The sequence below is a fragment of the Cornus florida genome, unplaced genomic scaffold (genome assembly GCF_030987335.1).
Source record: "Cornus florida cultivar Cherokee Brave unplaced genomic scaffold, ASM3098733v1 CherokeeBrave_3.0.0_Hap2_Chr11, whole genome shotgun sequence".
Taxonomy (NCBI): domain Eukaryota; kingdom Viridiplantae; phylum Streptophyta; class Magnoliopsida; order Cornales; family Cornaceae; genus Cornus; species Cornus florida.
Genome location: NW_026775581.1, coordinates 68,319,618 through 68,340,768, shown reverse-complemented (window position 1 = coordinate 68,340,768; position 21,151 = coordinate 68,319,618). Strand labels below are relative to the sequence as shown.

Genomic DNA, 21,151 nt, shown 5'->3' with positions numbered 1-21,151 from the left:
AAGTGGTGGCGGGGCTGTGATTTGGTGGTCGTGGGTGTGGCAGGGCTGTGATATGGTGTTGGCGGGGCTGTAAAGTGGTGGTGGTGGGTGTGGGTGTGGCAGAGCTGTGAAGATGAGAGGATAGAGAGAGGGGTTGGTGAAGGTGGCAGTATAGTGACGGTGGCTATGTTGGTGTGCCGCCAATGGAGGTGGCAACTCTAACCTCTACAACCACTGAGTCCAACTCGGACAATGATGGGAGACGACAAATTTCAGAATTTCCCTTTTCTCTCTCTAAAAAACCTCACCAACATACCACCAATTTCAAAAAGCTTTGGTTCCTCGCCGGTCCGACATCAGCCTTTCCCTCCCCGGCAACACCTTCACTGTCTTCGTCTGCGCCAAGACTGCCCTCGATCTCGCCTGCCCTGCCGTCATCTCCTATACCGATATCATCGTCGTCGCTGCCCGGGTGTTCATCACCATGTTGGCTTGCCTACCCCGCCGTCGTTTCCTTCGTCTGATGCGCCACCGTCTCTTGCGCCGAAATCCTCGCCGGTGTTAGTGGTGGTGTTGTGCTTGTGTGTGTGTGTGTGTGTATGTATATATATATATATATATATATATATATATATATATATGTCTGTGTTTGTATATATATAATTTGTAAATTTATAACCCTTCGTTTCACCGGTTAACAGCGAAGAACGATGTGTAAAGCTTGATTTGGTCTTCCATTACAAAAGCCCCATATTTCGGAATTGGGGTTTCGATTATCAGCGCATACTCTCTACTCTTCCTCTACTCCACCATTCATCTAGAATGGGGATCAGCAGCCCAGGAAAGATCAACCCCTAAACTTTGATAACAACTGTTACATATATGTATATATAACCTCCACCAATTTCAAAACTTAAAATATATTTTAGGGCATATTTGACATTTCATGTTACTTAAGGCTGTGTTAGGCTCCATTTTTTAAAATGTGGTGTCATTATTCAAGTTTGTAAATTTAGGGGGTCTCATTGTCTAGAAAAAGACTAATTTATATATGCTTGTCAATACTGCAAACCTCAAAATGTGTCGTTGTAATTAATCCTACTTTTTAATTTATATCTACTAGTTGCAGTTTAGTTACTCCAAAAGGTTTGATTTTTTTTATTTTTTTTTATTTTATTACATCCATGGAGTAGTTGGAAACAAGGGTGGTGGGCACCCCCCCCCCCCCCCCCCCGGCGGCGACTTCTTCTTTTTCTTTTTCTTTTTAATAGTATATGTATATTTTTATAAAAGTCCAAAAATGCAACCCCTCTACCCCCCCGGCGACTTCTTCTTTTTCTTTTTCTTTTAAATAATATATGTATATTTTTATAAAAGTCCAAAAATGCCCCCCCTGAAATTTTTTTTTTGCCCTCATATATTAGTAATACTTTAGTGAATCAAGCCAATTTAAGTTATTCACCTACATACTACCAAATAAAGCCCTAACAAAGTACCAAATATAGTGATAAAGCAGAAAGTACTGTGTAACCAAATAAAGCCCAAAGACTCCAAACAAAACTTCACTTTCTTTGACTTTTTAGTTTCTTTGCACAAAAGTGAGATACGAAAAGCAGAAGCTTGGACTCAAGAGTCACGCCGTCACCATGGTTATGCTGATTATGCTCAGGTTTTAAATCTTCATCGTTTGCGACAGAATTGGAATTAGAAGGAAGGATACCCAATTTGTTTTGCTGTTGAATGTTGATTCACCGTTTGATTTGCAGGTAAACCCGAAACCCTAGTTTTTTATTTATTTTTATTTTTTACATGAATCAGATTCACATTTATTTTATTTTTTATCTTACTTGTTTGATGAATATGATAGATAAATTGACTAATTATAAGTTAATTTTTTAATTTTGTTATGCAGCACAACCCTTTATTAAATTTTCAAATATTTTTCTATACTTTTACAGTTTTACTCAAATCCATGGGATGCAATCAATGTGCTTCTTCTCCTCCTACATAAGATTTCGATGCGAGACTAGCTTTGATTTTCTTTCTTGACTAAATTATAATTTTCTCTCTCTCTCTCTCTCTCTCTTTTTTTTTTTTTTTTTTAAAGATCTCTAACCTTCTTTTCTATCACATCTTTGATTGGTAAGTCTTTATTAATTGATTGACAACAATAATACCATGTATTAGCTTGATCGCCACTTTAAATGTCTAATGTGCATAGCAGCATAGGATTCAAATCCCCAATGTGTCAATAGTGATTAGTGGGCACTGGACATGTGTATGAGAATTGGTATGTCCGTATGTGATACCAATATTCACACACATATATACACAAACTTAAATGGAAATGAATGAGAGCAATTTTTAACCTCATATGTGAATTATATGACTCCACTGCTTTTTACATATCAAATTAAATCTTTTTCTCTACATCCTGACATCGACACTAAATCCTATTTCTGGTCAAAACTCTAAACGTAACAAGTCAATGCCCACACCCCTTGCTTGCTATTCATTCAATGATTTTCCTGTATGGTAATTTGTTAAATTTGCAGAAGATTGTTATAGTGGTTGGGAGTTTTTTATTTTTTATTTATTATGTTTTTTGGATTTTTTTAAATTTTCTAATTTTAATCATGATATTAAGGTTGGGTTAAATCATTGTCACTTAAATTGGGCATTTTTTTTTTAAATTTTTATTGTGTAGTTACTAGTTAGCACTTACTTTCCAATCTTTCCTAATGCATTCTAAATGAAAAGATTGAGTAATTTAAATAAAATTAATAAGATTGAAATGTCCATCTTAATTATTATATGTAAATAAGCATTTTTTTTTTAATTATTTTAAACAGTTATGGAGAAATATTATAAAAGAAAATCAGGATTGGCACCTCAGCCACCTCCTATAGAGAGAGATGATGATCAAATATTGAAGCAAAGTCGTTCCGACATCAACTTGGAAAATCTTCTAGCGGATCCAGGATTACGAACTCGAATCTTGGATTACCATCCTAATATTCGAGATGACATTCGTAAAGCATATTATCTTAAGGGTCCTTGTTAACCCAATACTCATCGTTTTCCCTATATGAGTTTTGGGAAAGCATCACGCCGTTTTAACCCTACTTGGTTTAGTTAATATTCTAATTGGCTAGAATATAGTATAACCAAAGATGTAACATTTTGCCTATGTTGTTATCTTTTTAAGCCGGATATTGGAGAACAAGCAGGATGTGAATCTTTTATGGGTGAGGGGTTTTCAAATTGGAAGAAGAAAGAAAATTTTCAAACTCATGTTGGAGGTCCCAATGGTGCCCACAACCAAGCTTGGAGATCATGTGAAGCTTTCGTGAACCAAAAACAACACATTCAAACAATTTTATGCAGGCAATCGCACCAATCTAGAAATGAATATCGGACTCGTTTGACTGCATCAATTGAATGTATTCGATATCTTTTACACCAAGGACTTGCCTTTCGTGGCCACAATGAATCTGAAGATTCAAACAATCAAGGGAACTTCCTCACACTTTTGAGATTTCATACTCGTCACAATGAGGATGTTAGAGCCGTTGCATTGAAAAATGCTCCTGAAAATTTGAAGTTAACATCACCTGAGATTCAAAAAGAGATTGTAAATGCCATTGTAACAGAGGTTGTCAATTTTATTATTAGAGATATTGGAGATGGATTTTTTTCTATTTTAATTGATGAGTCTCGTGATGTATCGATAAAGGAACAAATGACTGTTGTGTTACGTTACGTGAAGAATGGAAGTGTCATTGAACGTTTTATTGGTATGGTACATGTTACCGATACAACTGCTCTCTCACTCAAGATGGCGATTAATAATGTATTTTCTACACATGGATTGAGCATTTCTAGATTGCGTGGGCAAGGTTATGATGGGGCTAGCAATATGCAAGGTGAGTTCAACGGTCTCAAAACGCTTATTCTGAAAGAGAATGAATTTGCTTTTTATGTTCATTATTTTGCTCACCAACTTCAGTTGGCTCTTATTGCTGTGGCAAAGAATCATGGCCAGATTTCCACTTTTTTCGTATTTGTTGCTAATGTGGTGAATGTAGTTGGAGCCTCATGTAAACGTCGTAATATGCTTTGCGAGAAACAAATTGTTGAAGTTATTGATGGACTTAACAAAGGCGAGCTCACAAGTGGGTAAGGCCTAAATCAGAGTACTTCTCTTGTACGTACAGGAGACACCCGTTGGGGCTCACATTATGGTACTTTAATTAGCTTGATTACATTGTTCTCATCTGTAATTGTTGTTCTTGAGTTTATCAAAAAGGATGGATTGAAATCTGATCAAAGAGGCGAAGCATATATTCTACTTGGATCAATACAATCCTTTAATTTTGTATTCAATCTCCATTTGATGAAGACATTGTTGGGCATGACAAATGAATTATCCAAAGCACTACAAAGAAAAGATCAAGATATCGTGAATGCCATGGACCTTGTTAAAGTATGCAAGCAACGACTACAAATGATGAGGGATGATGGATGGGATTCTTTGCTTGATGAAGTTTCTTCCTTTTGTGAGAGACATGAGATTGATGTTCCCAACATGGATGATATGTTCATTACTTAAGGACGACAACGACGAAATGTGCAAGAAATGACAAACTTGCATTACTATCGTGTTGATTTGTTTTATTTTGTCATAGATATGTAACTTCAGGAGCTAAATAATTGTTTCAATGAGGCCAATACTGAGTTACTTCTTTGTGTGGCATGTCTATATCCAGATGATGCATTCTTTGCTTTTGACAAGCAAAAGATCATTCGTTTTGCTGAATACTATCCAAAAGAATTTTCTGTGGCTAAACTCATAAAACTTAGTGGTCAACTTGAAACTTATATTCTTGATGTGCGCTCTAATATCAGGTTTAAAGGATTGAAAGGGATTTCCGCTCTTGCAAAAAAAATGGTTGAAACAAAAAAAAGACAAGGTGTATCCATTGGTGTATCTACTTGTGATATTGGCATTAATCTTACCAATTGCGATTGCCACGATGGAGAGGGCATTTTCTGTTATGAATATTGTAAAGAATGAATTACATAATCGGATGGGAGATCAATTTATGAATGATAGTTTGGTTGTGTATATTGAAAAAGAAATATTTAGGGGCATAGATAATGAGGCTATCATTTAATGCTTTCAAAATATGAAAAGCCATCGAGGGCAGTAGTAATTGTATTCAATGAAATATTATCAAGTAATATTTTGGATCTTATATGTGTCAAGTATTATTCTTTAGTTTTTTTTATTTAACTTGTTACCTGTTTAGTTCTTTAGATAAACAAATAAATTCTTTTATGGGTATTTTCAATTAACATTATTGAAGAACATTTAGTTTCCACCTTAGTTTAAGATAAAAATAATAAAATACAATCTTGTTTGCTTTGGTTGTCAAGATTCACTATGCGCTTGGAGACTCAGAGAGTGGGTATAATTGCTTTGGAATGGCTCCTGAATTCCTAGTTCATCCAGTATCTCATCTTGTCAGGTAATTCTTTTTTTGTCTTTTGAAAATAGTGACTTTGCTCTTCTTCTTTTTCTTTTTTTTAATTATAGATACTAATCCTTTAAAAATAGTGACTTTGCTTTGTTTTCTTTTCTTTTTTTTCTTTTTTTTTTTTTTTTTTTTTTTTTGTCTTGTTTGTCTTTTGATGTGAAAATTTTATTTTTGTCGTTGATTTTTTTTTTCCTATCAAATACACTATGCCCCCTTGGAATGAAATTCTGGCTCCACCTCTGATTGAAAAGCAGCATTATATTCTAGTGATCTAAAATAGAACAAAGCTATGCTCTTCGATTTAAAAAAATCCAAACAAGACACAAGGGAGTGTAAGCCACGCATACAAAATATCTATTCCGAACCAACAACGTACATTTCTTCTTTTACTGCTACATGATTAGACTTTATCAGTTTTAAATGAGTCAAAGATTGACCCGAGTACCACACTAGTACAGCTAGCTAGCTTAATTAGGATCAAAAGTTGAGACTAATCATCCGGTAACTAACAACTCCCTCTGTCCAATTTAGATATTCGTTTTTGGGATAAAATTTTTTAAGAGAATATATGGAACTTAGTTTTGTCTCCATAAAAAGTTATTAAATTTTTTTTTTTTAAATATGTATGAAATTTTAAACTCTAAAGACATATATAAAAAGATGTAAAATATATTATTTAAAAAAAAAAAAAAAGAACTATTTTATTGAGACGGATTAAAAAACAAGACTTAACATTTTTTTTTAAGACAGAAAGAGTATTTTATGTTGAAAATAACGGGTATTCATTAACCAGGGTAATAAAGATACTTGGTACACTATTTTTTCATTTATGACATTGAAACAGAAAGGAGGGAGAGAGTTCTAGTCCAAACTACGTGGATGTATTAGTATTCCTGGTTACTCCACATCTGAGCCACCTCGGCGAGTGACTTCGTTGACGACCCATCTTGGCTCAAAGCCATTGCAGCTGCATCTTTTAGATCTCTCATCCTTTTTCTAATCACCAACCCTTCTTCTCCTTCAATTAGCCCTTTTACATACTTCGCAATGGCCTCTCTTCCCACTATGCCATTCTCATTCATCCGAACCCGCAACGCGACCTTCAGATAATCGGTAAGTAACACCGCATTCATCCTCTGCTCTGCATAGAGTGGCCAAGCAATTAAGGGCACCCCATAGGCTATACCCTCCAAGATTGAGTTCCACCCACAATGGGTCAAGAACCCTCCAGTGGAACCATGGCTCAGGACCTGAACCTGAGGTGCCCATGATGGGACCACTAGACCCAACCCTCTGGTCCTATCCATGAACCCTTTTGGTAAATAATCAAAAGGGTCCTTAATGGTTTGGGCAGTGAAGTAAGTGGCATATGAAGCCTCTTCATGTGGGCTTCTGACAACCCAAACAAACCTTTGCTGACTCATCTCCAATCCAAATGCCAATTCTTTTAGCTGTTCATGGGACAATGTGCCACCACTCCCAAATGACACAAATAGGACTGACCCTTTAGGCTGCTGATCCAACCACTCCAAGCACTCACACCCATCAACCCGGTCTGAACCGGCCTGAACCAGCGGTCCAACCGGATAAACCGGCGGCATACCCGGCCAATCTTCCCTCAAAGCCTTAAATGAACCCGGTTCCAAGTCCATGAAGCTATTCACCATAATTCCATGAGCCATAACATACCTGTTGGGATGGAGTAATCAAAAGTAATTTTAAAAAATTAAATATTGTAAGAGACATAATATATACGTCTTTCGTATCAAAATTATTGGGTTTGTAGTCATTTAAAGTAATATTAGGGTAAGCTTTGAAAAAAATTGAGGATAGTTTTGAAAAGTAAATTACCATTTTATAATTGAAATATATATATAAAAATACACACGCGGAATGCACCTAAGTACAGAAGTAGCCAGAGTGAATTTATTTTAGGATAGAGGAAATAATTGAAAAAAAAAAATATATATATATATATATATACATAAATATACACACGGTGTACACCTAAATACAAAAGGAGTAAAAGTGAATACGAGAGTGAGAACAGTCAAACTAATTGAAGTAGAATGAGGGCAAGAGCAGTAAAACTAAGTCACCTATAATAATAGTGAGAATGCGTCAACATCGTGAGAACGACAGTAGAGAATTTTGGCAAAAAAAATATATAAGAATCATAACGAAGACCATGACAAGTACCTTTTGGCATGGTGAAGAGTCCACTTGTAGGCACTGTTCTTTCTATCTTGAAGCGGGTCTATCAGGTCAACAACATGAATCGGAACACACCCGGGTAATTTCACCGGTTCTGTTAGATCTCTGTACTCGCAATCAGTCGACTGATCAAGCTTGGGTAAGTAGAAGATCAACGACAGTAGCATCGCGGTTGTAGGGAAGAAAATGTAGTGCGGAACACCGAATTCCTTCGCCACGTCAAACGCGTCCGTACCGAAAAGATCAACGACCAGGGCGGACAGACGAGTTGACTCGGTCAAGGACTTGAACGAGTCGCGGAGAGCCGGGAGTGACCGAGTCACGCTGAGTGAGATACGGGTTTCGATCCGGTCGCCGTCGGGGAGGTCGTCGAAGCTCGCCGGCGGGAGGAAGATGTAGTTTATGGAGCTGGGTAGGGATTCGAGAACGGCCTTTTGGGACTTCATTGGCGAATTGTCGGTGGGGACGAAGAAGGTGACGGAGAAGTGGTGGTGGAGGACGAGTCGCTTGGCGAACTCAGTGAGTGGGATGAGGTGACCCATCCCGGGTGTGGGTAGAATGGCTATGTGGTGTGTTTGTTGGGTAGGTTCCATTGCGGAGTTAGGAGTTGTTTGCAGAAGATACTAAGAAAAATGAGTTTTTCCTAGTGCCTAGTGTCTATATATACACGCTCTATATGTGCATATGTGTGTGTAAATAATTATAATATACAGAGATTAATAGCTTCGTCCATGTTGTTAGATGAAAAAAGCATCTATAATTTGAACCGTGGGAACACTCGTAATAAACGTGTGTAACGGTGGGTGGTCGGTCATTGGTCACTGTGAATCTGACCCAAGTCACATAATTCTTTTTAACAGGATTCGTTCTCGCGTTCTGAGACTATTGCTCAAATTATCACTATTATGACTTAATTCTGCCACTCTCATACTCTTCTTCTCGAATTTACTCTTACTCTCATTCCGCTTTATGTGACTTAGAATTTGACTATTCAATCAAAAAATTTCTATTAAATAAAACTGGATAGTTGAAATTTAATGAGATATTATAAAAGGAAGATCTTATTTGCAGTTGTAGTTTCAAATTAGGAAGGTAATAAATTACAAAAATAATTTTTTTTAAAAAAAAAAAAATCCACCCTCTCATTATTTGTCATTTCAAATTAATAAATAAAAAAACAAATTCATTGAAAATAAATTCAATCATTCTATTTATTTTTCCTATTTGTTACTTTCTTAATTTTACAATTATATTTTGACGTGTATATTTATTATTGGATCAAGACAACAATTAATAAGAATCACTGATTGTCATTTACACTCTAATTGAGGACTCCACTCATATTTCTTAATAAATAAAATAATCTTCAACTATACATTTCTATGTTATCTCTTCTACTCTTTGCCTCTTAACTTGCTTTCGTATTCTATCTATTTTTACCTGAATCACTTTTATCTTTCTAAAAATACTGACATTGAATTAATCTAAATAAGCATCTCCGTCCTATCAATTAGGATATATAGAAGAGACGTTGAAGATGACAAAAGAAAGAAACACAAATAAATTTAGGGCCAATAGAAAATTCAAAAGGCATGTAATATTACATTATGCAGTTATATATATTATTTGAAATCACGAAATTTCATGTTAAATGAGAAGTTTAGGGTTGTATTTGTCATTTGCTTTATCAAAGAATAATAGAAGTGGGGGCGTGACTTTTTTGGAGTGCAATATCATCTTTCATTTTTTATTAAAAAAAAAGGCAAACATGAGTTTTGATTAGTCATTCATCTTAAAAGTTTGATAGTATCTCATTAACTAAGACATTTGTCTTTTTTTAAATTTTGTAAAAATTAACTTTTCTACCGTAATTAATCTAAGTAGGAAAACGTTGAAGCACAACTCGTATAGGGGTGACAATTCGTGTTTTGTGTTGTTTCAACTTAAGGGTATTATATTAAATAATTCAATCGAAATACAACCCGTTTAATAATCTTGTCAAGAACTCTCAATACGAATCCGACCTGTTTATTAAACAGGTTACATGTGTAACTCGTTTAATGACCTATTTATCAAAAAAAAAAAAATTTTATATTATTTAAATTATTAATAATACTCAATAAAATAATAAATACTAAAAAAAAAATATATAAGTTTTAATCAACCAAATTACTGAATAGATTATAGTTTACAAAAGATTAAATTATAAGACACGTTTATATATATAATTAAACGTGTATTTATTAGTACCAGTTACTATATATATATATATATATATATATATAGTCATTTTTCTATATAAAAATTAAATTCCCCCCTCCGCACCCCCCTACCCCCCCCCCCCCCCCCCCCCAAAATTTTTTAAGTTGGTCATTTGGTTCTTCAAACGGTGATTTTTATATAAAAATTAAAGCTTGTCTCTCCCAAATTCTAAAAAAAGAAAAAACTCTATTTATGGTTTACCTAATGATTATTGAATGTTTCAAATTCGAAAAAACATCTTGCTTCAAAAAATTCAAAATTAAAAAAAAAAATAAAAAAAAAACAAAAAAAAAAACATTATTATAGTTACCAATGGTGATTTTTTATATAAAAATTAAATCTTGCCTTAAAAAAGAAAAGAAAATATTTTAACTTTTTGAAGGGGGCCCACCATCACCCATTTTAGTGGTCATGAGACCATGTTTGTAGGGATGGCAAAATCTCCATACCTGGTGGGTCCCCGCCCCACCCCACCCCACCCCACCCCTGTAATGTCGGGTTTGGGGACCTATTTATGTAAATGGGGAGGGGATGGGGATTGCATTTGAAACCCCGGCATGGGACAGGGCGGGGCCGGGGAGGGTAACCCTGCCCCTCCCCGCCCCGTTTATAATGTTTTGCAAAACTGCCCTTACATGTTATAAAATATTAATAAGTTACATAACTATATATATATATATATAAAATATATATATTCACTTCTAAAACCCTAGATCTATTCCCTCGCAGTATAGTCGTTGTTGGAAGAATGTTATTTGTTTTGATTGATCATGTTGAAAATTTCTAGACTATTCCAAAAAATATTATATGTGGTTTTACCATAAGTTTGATTGGGTTGAAATAATATGTTTTAAATTGTTATAATTGTGTTGAAGCTTTATTAAATTATTAGGATAAAAAATATTATAATTGTGTTGATTTTGTTGAAAGTGAATTGGAATTTTAAAAATGTTATGTGGGGCGAGGACGGGGGAAGGGGTTAAAATTTAAACGGGTATGGGGGCGGGGACGAGGGTAAAAAATTTGACCGGGAATGGGGATGGGGAATCAGATCCCCGCCCCATTGCCATCCCTACATGTTTAGTCTCATATTCATTCTCTCACTCTCTCATTATTGGTTTTTCTTTTTTCTTTTCTCCACCAAATTCAATCTTTGATTACTTTTTCATCTCTTGGAATTTTTGGATGCCGTTTGCAGCAAATCGAAGAGTACGGCGAGATCTACTCATTGATACAAGCAATTCATCATTTAGTGCACTATAAGAATTTCGAATTTTTGGACCAATTTTGAGATTTTCTCATTTTTGGAGGTAAGGGTGCTCTAATTCATGTTTTCTTTGATCTTTTGTGAATTTCCCCTCTAATTTGATTCTAAGCATGTTCAATTTTAACAATTTGGTCTATGTTGTTGTGGTTGTATGTAATTAAGTTGATGGATGTATTATATGCGTTAATTAAACTTATAATTATGATCATATATTTGGTGGTGAAGATACATGATTTTTAATTGTTAAGAAAAGTGATGTTGAAATCATGAAAATAAATGTTAGAATTTCCCTTAATAATGTGATCATGATGTAGATGGAATGTATGGAATTTATTGTAAATTTTATTGAGAAATTGCCATAATGCTAGATATATGATGTGTATCTCTATATGTGTTATGTGTAAATAATATATGTGTGTATAATTTGTTGATTGGGTATGGAAAGCATGCTTTTGTGATTATGTCCTTATTTAATATGTATAATTGTAGAAATTTTGTTAACTTAAAGCATGTTATAAATTCATGAGAAAATTTTTCTTTAGTATGAAATGTTATTAACGTTTGATGATGTGAAGATTATGGTAATTTGTGAAGTATGAAGTATTCATGCATTCATTGGGATAGAAAAAAAAAGGGAAAGTATTTTTTTTTTTAAAACCAATGAAATTATTTTGGGGAAACGTTTTTGAAAGTGTTTGTGAAAAGAAGGCGCCTAGTGGTCCGTGGTGTTAGTGTGGTCTAGAAGGGAGTATGGTTGAGCTAACTAGGTCGGATGCGACACCTTGGAGGTGCCTTTTGGTTGTGGATAGTTAGTTAACCCTCCATTCGTGACGCCTTGGAGGTGCCTTGGGTCGGATTACACTAACGGTTTGGAAGTTGAAACAGTATTGTTTTGGAAATTGGAAGTGACATTGCATGGCATGGCATTGCATTGGCATACATTATATATTTGGTGGTTAGATGACTTGCATACGTATTTGTAGATTATTATCGTTATTGTGCTTGTTTTTTCCAAGATATGATCTCGTTATCTCGTATCCTATTTATTGTATGGATTCACGGGGTCGTAAGAGGTTTGTTTTAGATGCTTCCTACTGAGCCTTATGCTCACCCCATCATTTTAACATTTTTCAGGTCACGGGAAGGAAGTGGCGGATGACGTTCCTCCATAGGTTTGAATGGGTTAGTGGACTGTTTTATTATCTTTTATATTTGTGATTTCATTTGTTTTGTATAAGTTTTGGGATGGCACGTACATTATGTATCGGCCTTAGAACTTACCATAGTGCCCTTAGACGACCTTGGGTTCGGGTAAGAACCCGGTTAGCGATTCGAACTCTCGAGTTTGGGTTGTTACAGATATGGTTTGTGAATGAAATTACTTATAACTCTTCAAATTAATAAACATATAAATTCAAAATATAATAAATAATAATAATAATAATAATAACCATTATTATGATAATCCTTATTGTAACATGCTTTATTTATACACACACATATATATTATTTGTTATGAATTAGAGAGAAGAAAAAAAATACAGTTGACACTTGAAAACCTCAACTATTCTTAATTTGTTCTATTTTTCTTTTCATATCATCTATAAACACATGCTCTTAACTAAAAAAATTACAAGTATTTTATTTTATTTTTTAAATTTGATTTTGTATTAATTCATTTGGCCTCCCAAAATATTTTTTCCTGGCCACGCCCTTAGTTACCCAGGTTGTGAACCCCTCAACCTAAGCGCGACACGATTAACTAAATGAGGTAATCGTATCAACTCATTTATGATTCGAACTCATTTAAGGTCAACTCAAACCCTTTTAACTCGTATTGTGTTCAAATCGTGTTGGTAAATGGTGTCAACTTTTGTCACACTTGAACTCATACACGTCCTTAGGCCCACATTTAACCTATGCCCAGACCGAAACATGAAAAAATTATACTAGAACCATAGAACTAATAAATTCCTTTTGGTATATTTCTCGAAATTTGATACAACTCATGATATTTATTTGTTATTCTGTTATGAGTACTTCATCATTATATTATTGACCTTTATTTGCACAATCCGACCTAGTCTGATAATCAATCATTATGAGTATTCTCATCATAACATTATGGACTTCTATTTGCACGATCGGATCCCAAGTCTGATCATGAAAGAGAAAAGGCTGCTTTAGCTAGTTTAGTACCATAATAAATCAATTTCAAAGGTAAAACGATAAAGATTCAAATAGTTCAAAAAAAAAACTTTATTGACATAAGCTAAATCTCCTTCCCATCAGTTAAGAATTCACTCAAAAACTATTCACATTGTACAGCCACAAACTATATGCAAACATTAGATGATTGAAGTAGCACACATCACTGGTTATATAGAGTTTTAAAAAAAAAACACAGACTAAGGCTATTTTAGGAACTGATCAGAAATTAAACATTCACAGAACCAACTTTTTATCGGCTCTAATCGGATTTTTCATCTTTATAAAAAGCACCTTAATGGCGGTTTTGCAGTAACCAGACAACTGAACTCTGCACTTCTCTGATTTCCCGAATTCTGAATATTAAGTGTTTCGTGTACAAGATTGCAATTGAATGTTCCGAAATCATTGTCCTTCCTAAAACAACATGCTGGTGTTTATTTACACCTGTGTAGTCCCGGTGGGCACGCCAAATTGAGAAAGGTTTCCCTTCTCCGGACAAGGGATGAGTCCCTCCTGCATACGAGAGAGTTCATCATAGTGGGAATATGAAGTCAATTGACCACTTCACTGCTAAAGAGCTTGAACTTGCTGGCATCAAGAACCAACTGTCGAATAGAAGAGAATGAGCCCAAGAGTCCTACACCAGTGAAGACTATCATTATAGACATGTTGATCCAATAGATGAGCGATGATCTTGAGGGCTTATAAGTCATGTTGTAGAGCAGCATTGGGAGGATGAAATCCAAGGGGATGAAGCCAATAGCTCCTACCACCCCATTAATGTCTCCAAAGAATGGTAGCATAGCTGCAACGAATCCGCAGAATATCACGTACAGTGATCGGAGAATTATTCTCGGAATTAGGTTTCTTTTTGAGAACATCCCTTGGTTCACATCAGCTGATTTCTTTTCCATGATCTCATAAGCTACTTGGGAATAAACCTGTGCCGTATTTGAAAGAGGTACCTCAGTTCAACTTGAGAAACATTTAAATTTTTTTTACGTTGAAATGAAATTGTAAAGAACCAAGAGAAAGAGAAAAAAAAAAATTACATAGCTTTATTATGAGTAAGCTTACCAGTCCAATGGCAAAGAGTTGAAGGAGAACAAAAATAACCGCAAGGGCTAAAACCCATGTTGGCACCAAAGTAACATCATCAGGCATTAGGCTATTAAGAATGTTTCCATCAGATTGGTTTCCAAACGCCCAATATCCAGAAACTGCAGCGGAGTAGAAAGTAACAATAATTACAGAGTAACACATAAGAAGGCCTTTAAGCATCTTCCCAGTAGTTGGTGGAGCCAGAGTTGCCTGTATTGATTGCATCACAAAATTTCATATCATGAAATATGCATCAAAAACAATTATTTGAATTTATCGTTGGATGTATGTCATCATCCATTGAAGACGATTACCACAATAAATATAGTTTTGGTTTCTGCAATATTATGAGATTGTGCCATGAAGATAGGTGCTCATGTCTCAATGATCCTAAACATCCGGTTCACTCATTAAAGGTTTTGATGTCATTTGGCCTTTAGTTCTATATATGATGCTTTGCTTGGTTTTGTTGTAGAGCTAAGAAAAAGCAAAAAATTTTGAATCTGACAGTTAGACTCCAAACTGAGCATACAAGTTAAAGCAAGGGAACAAAAGTACTTGGATTTCAGGTAGTATTCCATTCCCAAATATGGAAGCCATAATGGAGATTGAAGTGAAGGCGCTGAAAACCCTTGCTGAGTCTGAAGTTTCTAAGGAGTAGTCCTTTTTGGGTGCATTGTTTGATGTACCTGCAGGACATGCGGGGATTCATTAAAGATCACCACAAAAATCAAATGTACTTGAGTTGCAGAAAAGATTTTCGTTATATTAAGGAGAAATGTGTCCTATGTGATGTATACATCATCTTCTCTATCAATATTTCATCCACATGAACATTGAATGCATTTTCTGATTTTACTCTTAACCTTATCAATAAGGTTGAAGAAACACATAAAAACGAACAGAAATGAAGATTGAAAGAAGGGTTTACCTGCATAAATACAGGCACTAACCACAAGGGAAGTGTAACCCAAGCAGAGAAGAAGCGAAACCATGTTGATGTGCCTCAGAGAGTGGAAGGTTGGAAGCTGAGACAGAACTATCATTATCACTGTCACCATTGCTATGAAGTCGTATAATTTTAATGGCCCATTGGGGGAAATGGTCGTATACATGATCTTGCACATCCCAAAAAAGAAAAATCAGTTTCTGTCACAAAATATCAATACAGGAAGGAAACATAATAATTCAAGTTTACTGATCCATCTATAAAACTATACCTCTTGCATTAATTTCCTTTTCAAGAGTATTCTTAGATTTATAAGCTTGTTAATGAATATTCCGGGGAAAATAAAAAATAAAAATCACTATTGCTTATGGTTCCTTTCTGTATCGTTCCATACTAGTTAATGATGATCAAAATTTGTTCATGAAGCTACATAACCAGCTCAATTTGAAAGAACATAGTAACAGATGATAGAGGTGAAGTGTACCGTTTTTAAAAGAGTTATAGCATCATCCTTAGTTCCTATAAATCATTTCTCCAACCATATTGGGGGTCAAAATGAATAGCATTGTCCAAGTAAACACAACTGAAGAAGAGGTTCGTATGTTTTGATTTATTTTCTAAACAAGATTATGTTCCATGACCGTACTCAGTTTTAAATTGTATGTTCAAACTTGCATTATGCATCCAAACAAAGAACTCTTCGCCTTATTCCATGTGCTTCAGTGTACATAGATATAATTGTAAATAAAATTATATACGTTTTTCAGATTTTCATCCAATACCCTATGTAAGAAAGTGAAGTTTATATGTTCATACAAAAAGTAGTTACAGGCCTTGGTCACGCTATAAGTCATACACCAGATTGTTGGAGTAGCTGCCAACTTGAGCAACTAGTCTATGTCATAACATCATCATCCTCAGATCAGAAAAAGAGAAGTAAAAAATAAAAGAGAATAAAAAAAAACTTTTCCTTAAAGTGATTATATTGGCTTATTAACCCATTCCCCAGAAAATGCTTATCAAAAATCAAGAAATTGGTTTACAATACAAATAAAAATAAGGGTAAAGTACAAAAAAACCCCTGAATTATTGGCTTTTTGCAAGTAACCCCCCTGAACTAAAGATTGCCCTCCTAAACTATTAATTTGCTGCAATGAAGGAAACCCATCACAAAAGACTATTTTACCTTTTGTTGTTAAATTTGTCATTTCTTATTAAATTGTTTTTTTGTTATATTTTCTCTTATTTAAATATTAATTATACAATTTACCTTAATTTTATAATTAGTATCAATTGATTATATAAATGGAAAAAAAATAAAAAAATTTGCAGCTATCATTTTCTAGAGTGATTAACTTATTATACTCACTTTAAAAAATTTAGTAAAAAAAATATCTTCTTTTTCAAACAATATTCATGAAAAATTAATAAATTATGTAAAAAAAAAAAAAAAAATCTTCTTTTTAGTGCAATATATTCATGAAAATTAAAAAATTATTTAAATTGTTTCAAAATTTTCTATTTAAGATTTTTATTTAAATAATTAATTTAAAAAATTAAAGGCAAACTTATGCAAATTTAATGGAGAATATTTCATCAAATTAATATGAATTTTTTTCATAATTTATTTTAACAAGAAAAATATATCAAGTGTAATTCAATAGGAAAGGGTATTATGGTCATTTAATGAAAAATAGGTAAGACAGTGGGGCATTTTGCAACTCAATGTGATAGTTTAGGAGGTTTTATGCACAAAACATAGTTCAGGGGGGTTATTTGCAAATTTAGACAGTTGAGGGGGGTTTTTTGCACTTTACCCTAAAAATAATCAATAACTTCGATCTGACTTTTAAGTTCAAGCAAAAGCAATGTATGTAACATCAGTAAGCAGTAAGATAGTTATACCTGGAGGCATTCTCCTGATAGCAAAATAGCTCCTATTCCAACACCGGTGTTTACTGCTGTTTGGATAAATATCACAAAGTAGAACATCCATCCAGATCCTGTAAGAAAAACAAAAGAATATACTTTACATTGAAATCAAATCAACTTTATATTTCCCTTTTTGATCCTACTAGACGAAATGTGACTATAATTTTTTTTTTTTGTTAGTAGACATATTAATTGTTGAAGCGGAAAGCAATAGCTATCATTTTAATTGAAAAATTACAAACAATGAAGGAAGTAGCAACAACAATATAAGTTTCCCCTCCCACTGGGTGCTGCATTATATTCTTTTCAAGCATCTAAATTTCTTTAATAGGCAAATGCATTATCTCACCTGAAATTATGATCCATTTTTAATACTGCCTACTAACAAGAATTGAACTTAAAACCCACTGATCATTTTAAAAAAATCACTCTAGAAAATCAACAATGTTGTGAAAAGATTAGCTAAACTCCCTGAATATAGGTCAAAACAGTATGAAATGGCCCCAGTGAGGTTGAGAGTGGAAACAAAACATACTCAACTGCTTAATGCGTCCAGTTATAGCTCTACATGTGTAACACTGCCACTTTCCGAAATTATTTGTCCAACTTAAGACATTCGAACCTTTTAAGTGTGAATGCATTAAAATCCAAAGGTAATCATAAGAGTCCTAGGATACACTAAAATTCAAAAGAAAATGATACTTTAGGAAGTTCAGAGCATTCCCATTTTGAGATGGACAATTAATATAGACGGATATGGACCAATAGAAATAAAACTTCGATCTGACAAGCAAATGTGCATTTGAGTATTTGTCCGAACCCCACAAAACAGTGGGGCATCTTATGGCGGAGCTGAGTATTGGAACACCCATATCGAAAGAGAGAGTACAACAATGGAAAACAAAAGATGCTACTGAGCAACTATGACATGAACCAAAAACAATGATTTGGTAGAGAAAATGAACAGTGGAACACGAGAATCTCTTGTAGTCCACAATTACACTAAGAAAAGTGGCTCATTAACCTCGAAAGTGGACCTGTTTCATCCAATATATGCGATTGGGTAATCTCACTCTCCAAAAAAGTAAAAATAAATAAAGTAGGAAGTATGTCGCTCAATGCGCCAATCCAACCCGTTTTCATGTGGGTGGGAGTTGAACACGATCAATGTATCAACAAGAGCTATAAACCCCAAATCCAAATCTAATAATGCCCTTTCTTCCTTTTATGGGGAAACAAAGGGTGTCAACCCCTTCAGTAAGGGGTTAGTTCCTTCATATATCCATCATCAGTCCCATAACCAAGCCATACATATCACATAAGCCATTAGGCTCTTTACCAACTTGGCTAGCTACAAGAGCAGCCGAAAACACGGCAATGTAAATTGCCTCATAGTTGTTGTTTTTTATTTATTTATTGAATGTTTAAGCAAACAGACCCCACCCAGGGTATATTTTTGCCCCCATTGTACTAGAACACTCGACCTCTCCAAAGAGAACTTATACCATCTAGCCTAGCTAGAGCCTATTGATTAATTGCCTCAAAATTGTGGAACACACTACACTTTATTTTTAAAAAGTCAAAAATTGCCAACTCTTCTTCAACTAGGCTCTTTTGTTTTCAAAAAGTCAAAATTGCTAGCTCTTCAACTAAGCACTTCCTTTTCAAAAAGTCAAAATTGCTAGCTCTTCAACTAAGCACTTCCTTTTCAAAAAGTCAAAATCGCTGGCTCTTCACTTCAACCGAGTCACCCACCATATCCTCTTTTGTGTTTTAAATCCAAAACAGTAAAGTGGGGTAGGTTTCATTTGCCATCGGCCCATCACACAGACCAAGACACAAAAATTAGAAAAACCAAGTCCACCCAATTTAGCAAAACATCCTAAAAAATAAAAATAAAAATATAATATAATATAAAATAAAAAATATATAGATTTAAGGGGAAATTGTGAGATATTACCCAACACGTCGGCGGCGAATTCCCGGAATCGGATGTGGCGACGACCTTCTTTCTCGCAGTGATGGAGAACCAGAGACATGAGATAGAAGCAATAGAAGCTGACAACTCCCATCGCCGTCAAGCACAAGAACCCTAGGCCCCACCCGAGGCCTCTGAATGCGTACGGCAACGTCAGGATTGTGGGCCCCACAACCGCCGTCGTCAGATGAAACCCCGCGTGCCACCACTGCCCTGTTATTATTTTCCATAACATTTCAATACAAATCACATATTTATCAGAAAAATTGAATGTACAGATTGTGAATTGTGATATGGTAACCTTTCGATTCAAGGACGAAGATTGCTCCGGCGTCATTTTCCCGACCAATCTCCAGCAAAGGATTCTCTCCGGGAGGCCCTGCCATATATACTCACACAAGTATATATGTGTGTATATATAGAAAGAGAGAGAGGAGGATATAGCAGTAGTTACAGATTACCCATAACAGAGGCACAGATTAGTAGGAGAGAGAGAGATCTAGAGAGAGAAAGGCAAGATGATTCCTGAACTATGGTGTTGCGAAGACGAGAAAATCTAAGCTTAACGCAATGTGAACGTCTTTGTCTGGCGATATATATAATATATAGATATGAATAGTGTTATTTGTAATACTATACAAACAGAGTAGTTTTTAAACAACTGGAGATAGAAATAGAATGAAAAGCAAGGGGGTTGAGAAACTGATACAGATAGCATTGGAATTTTGTTAGGGCAGGCGAATTTACAATATTAGCCTCAGCTGTACCTACAAAGCATAACTAACTAGAAACCGAATGCTACATACTAAATACTCCGTATTTTAATTTGGGAAAGAGTGGGATTACTACTATGTGGTCGATCTCATGGTTACAATATCATCATGTTCTTCATATGAAGCATGTTAAAGTAACCTGATTATAAAATTAACTCAAAATACCTTAAAATAAAAATATACAAGAATATTAAAAACAATTAGTCTCTCTCTTTTCTTTTCTTTTTTTAATTATTATCTTCATCCCAATATAAGTGTCCTATTTTAAAAATTGTGACTATCTTTTAATCACAATTCATAAAGCAGGTCTTTCATTTTAGAACGAAGAAAATACTAATTAGAATCGATTATGCAGGAGCATATTAAAAATGACAATTATTTTTATATTAAACTTTATAAAGTTTAATGAGATAGTCCTCTCTAAGAACCTTTCAAAAAAGAAAAGATAGTGCTCTAAAAAAAGTTTGATTGCTATTTTATTTTATCAAAATAGTTCTCTCATGAGTGGGAGTCTATATTTTTTAACTATTGAATGGAAAGACTTTTTTAACTTATTACAATTTTTAAAAAATTCTAATGAATTAAATTACAAAAATATCCCTACTCGTGTTTATTAGATACCCTTGAAAGCTAAGAGAGAGATCTTTTGAGGAGTTTATTAGTTTTGTCTCTATATTTTTATTAAGATTGGGACACGCCAAACAAAAAACTAAATAAAGAAAGGTTTGGTTTATTCGGGTCTTCCAACCGTTTGGTTGTTGCTGTCCCGCAATTGTGTAGCTCATAGCTCATAGGTCGTGCGATGAGGACCTACCGTGGAAGAAGGAGCGATGAGGACACCCAAAATGTGTCTATCAGCATTCAGCTATGCGGAGTGATAGCGTTATTAAGGTCAAAAGAAACATTTGATGTGATTTTGATGTGAGCACTAACCAAATAGGGAGT

At 34.6% G+C, this 21,151-nt stretch overlaps 2 protein-coding genes across 2 annotated transcripts; both read right to left on the bottom strand.

The window, feature by feature from the left end:
• Positions 1 to 6,195: 6,195 nt before the first annotated feature.
• Positions 6,196 to 8,453, bottom strand: LOC132284822 (hydroquinone glucosyltransferase-like). The gene is made up of 2 exons (XM_059786955.1): positions 7,719 to 8,453; positions 6,196 to 7,208 (listed from the first exon to the last, which is right to left on the bottom strand). Exons 1-2 carry the CDS (start codon positions 8,324 to 8,326, stop codon positions 6,404 to 6,406), a joined length of 1,413 nt encoding a protein of 470 aa, XP_059642938.1. The 5' UTR covers positions 8,327 to 8,453; the 3' UTR covers positions 6,196 to 6,403.
• A 5,050-nt stretch (positions 8,454 to 13,503) lies between these two features.
• Positions 13,504 to 20,100, bottom strand: LOC132285270 (probable GABA transporter 2). The gene is made up of 7 exons (XM_059787438.1): positions 19,735 to 20,100; positions 19,416 to 19,646; positions 17,429 to 17,526; positions 15,506 to 15,692; positions 15,133 to 15,263; positions 14,551 to 14,784; positions 13,504 to 14,414 (listed from the first exon to the last, which is right to left on the bottom strand). The coding sequence occupies exons 1-7, from the start codon at positions 19,817 to 19,819 to the stop codon at positions 14,025 to 14,027; spliced, it is 1,356 nt and encodes a 451-aa protein (XP_059643421.1). The 5' UTR covers positions 19,820 to 20,100; the 3' UTR covers positions 13,504 to 14,024.
• Positions 20,101 to 21,151: the final 1,051 nt, after the last annotated feature.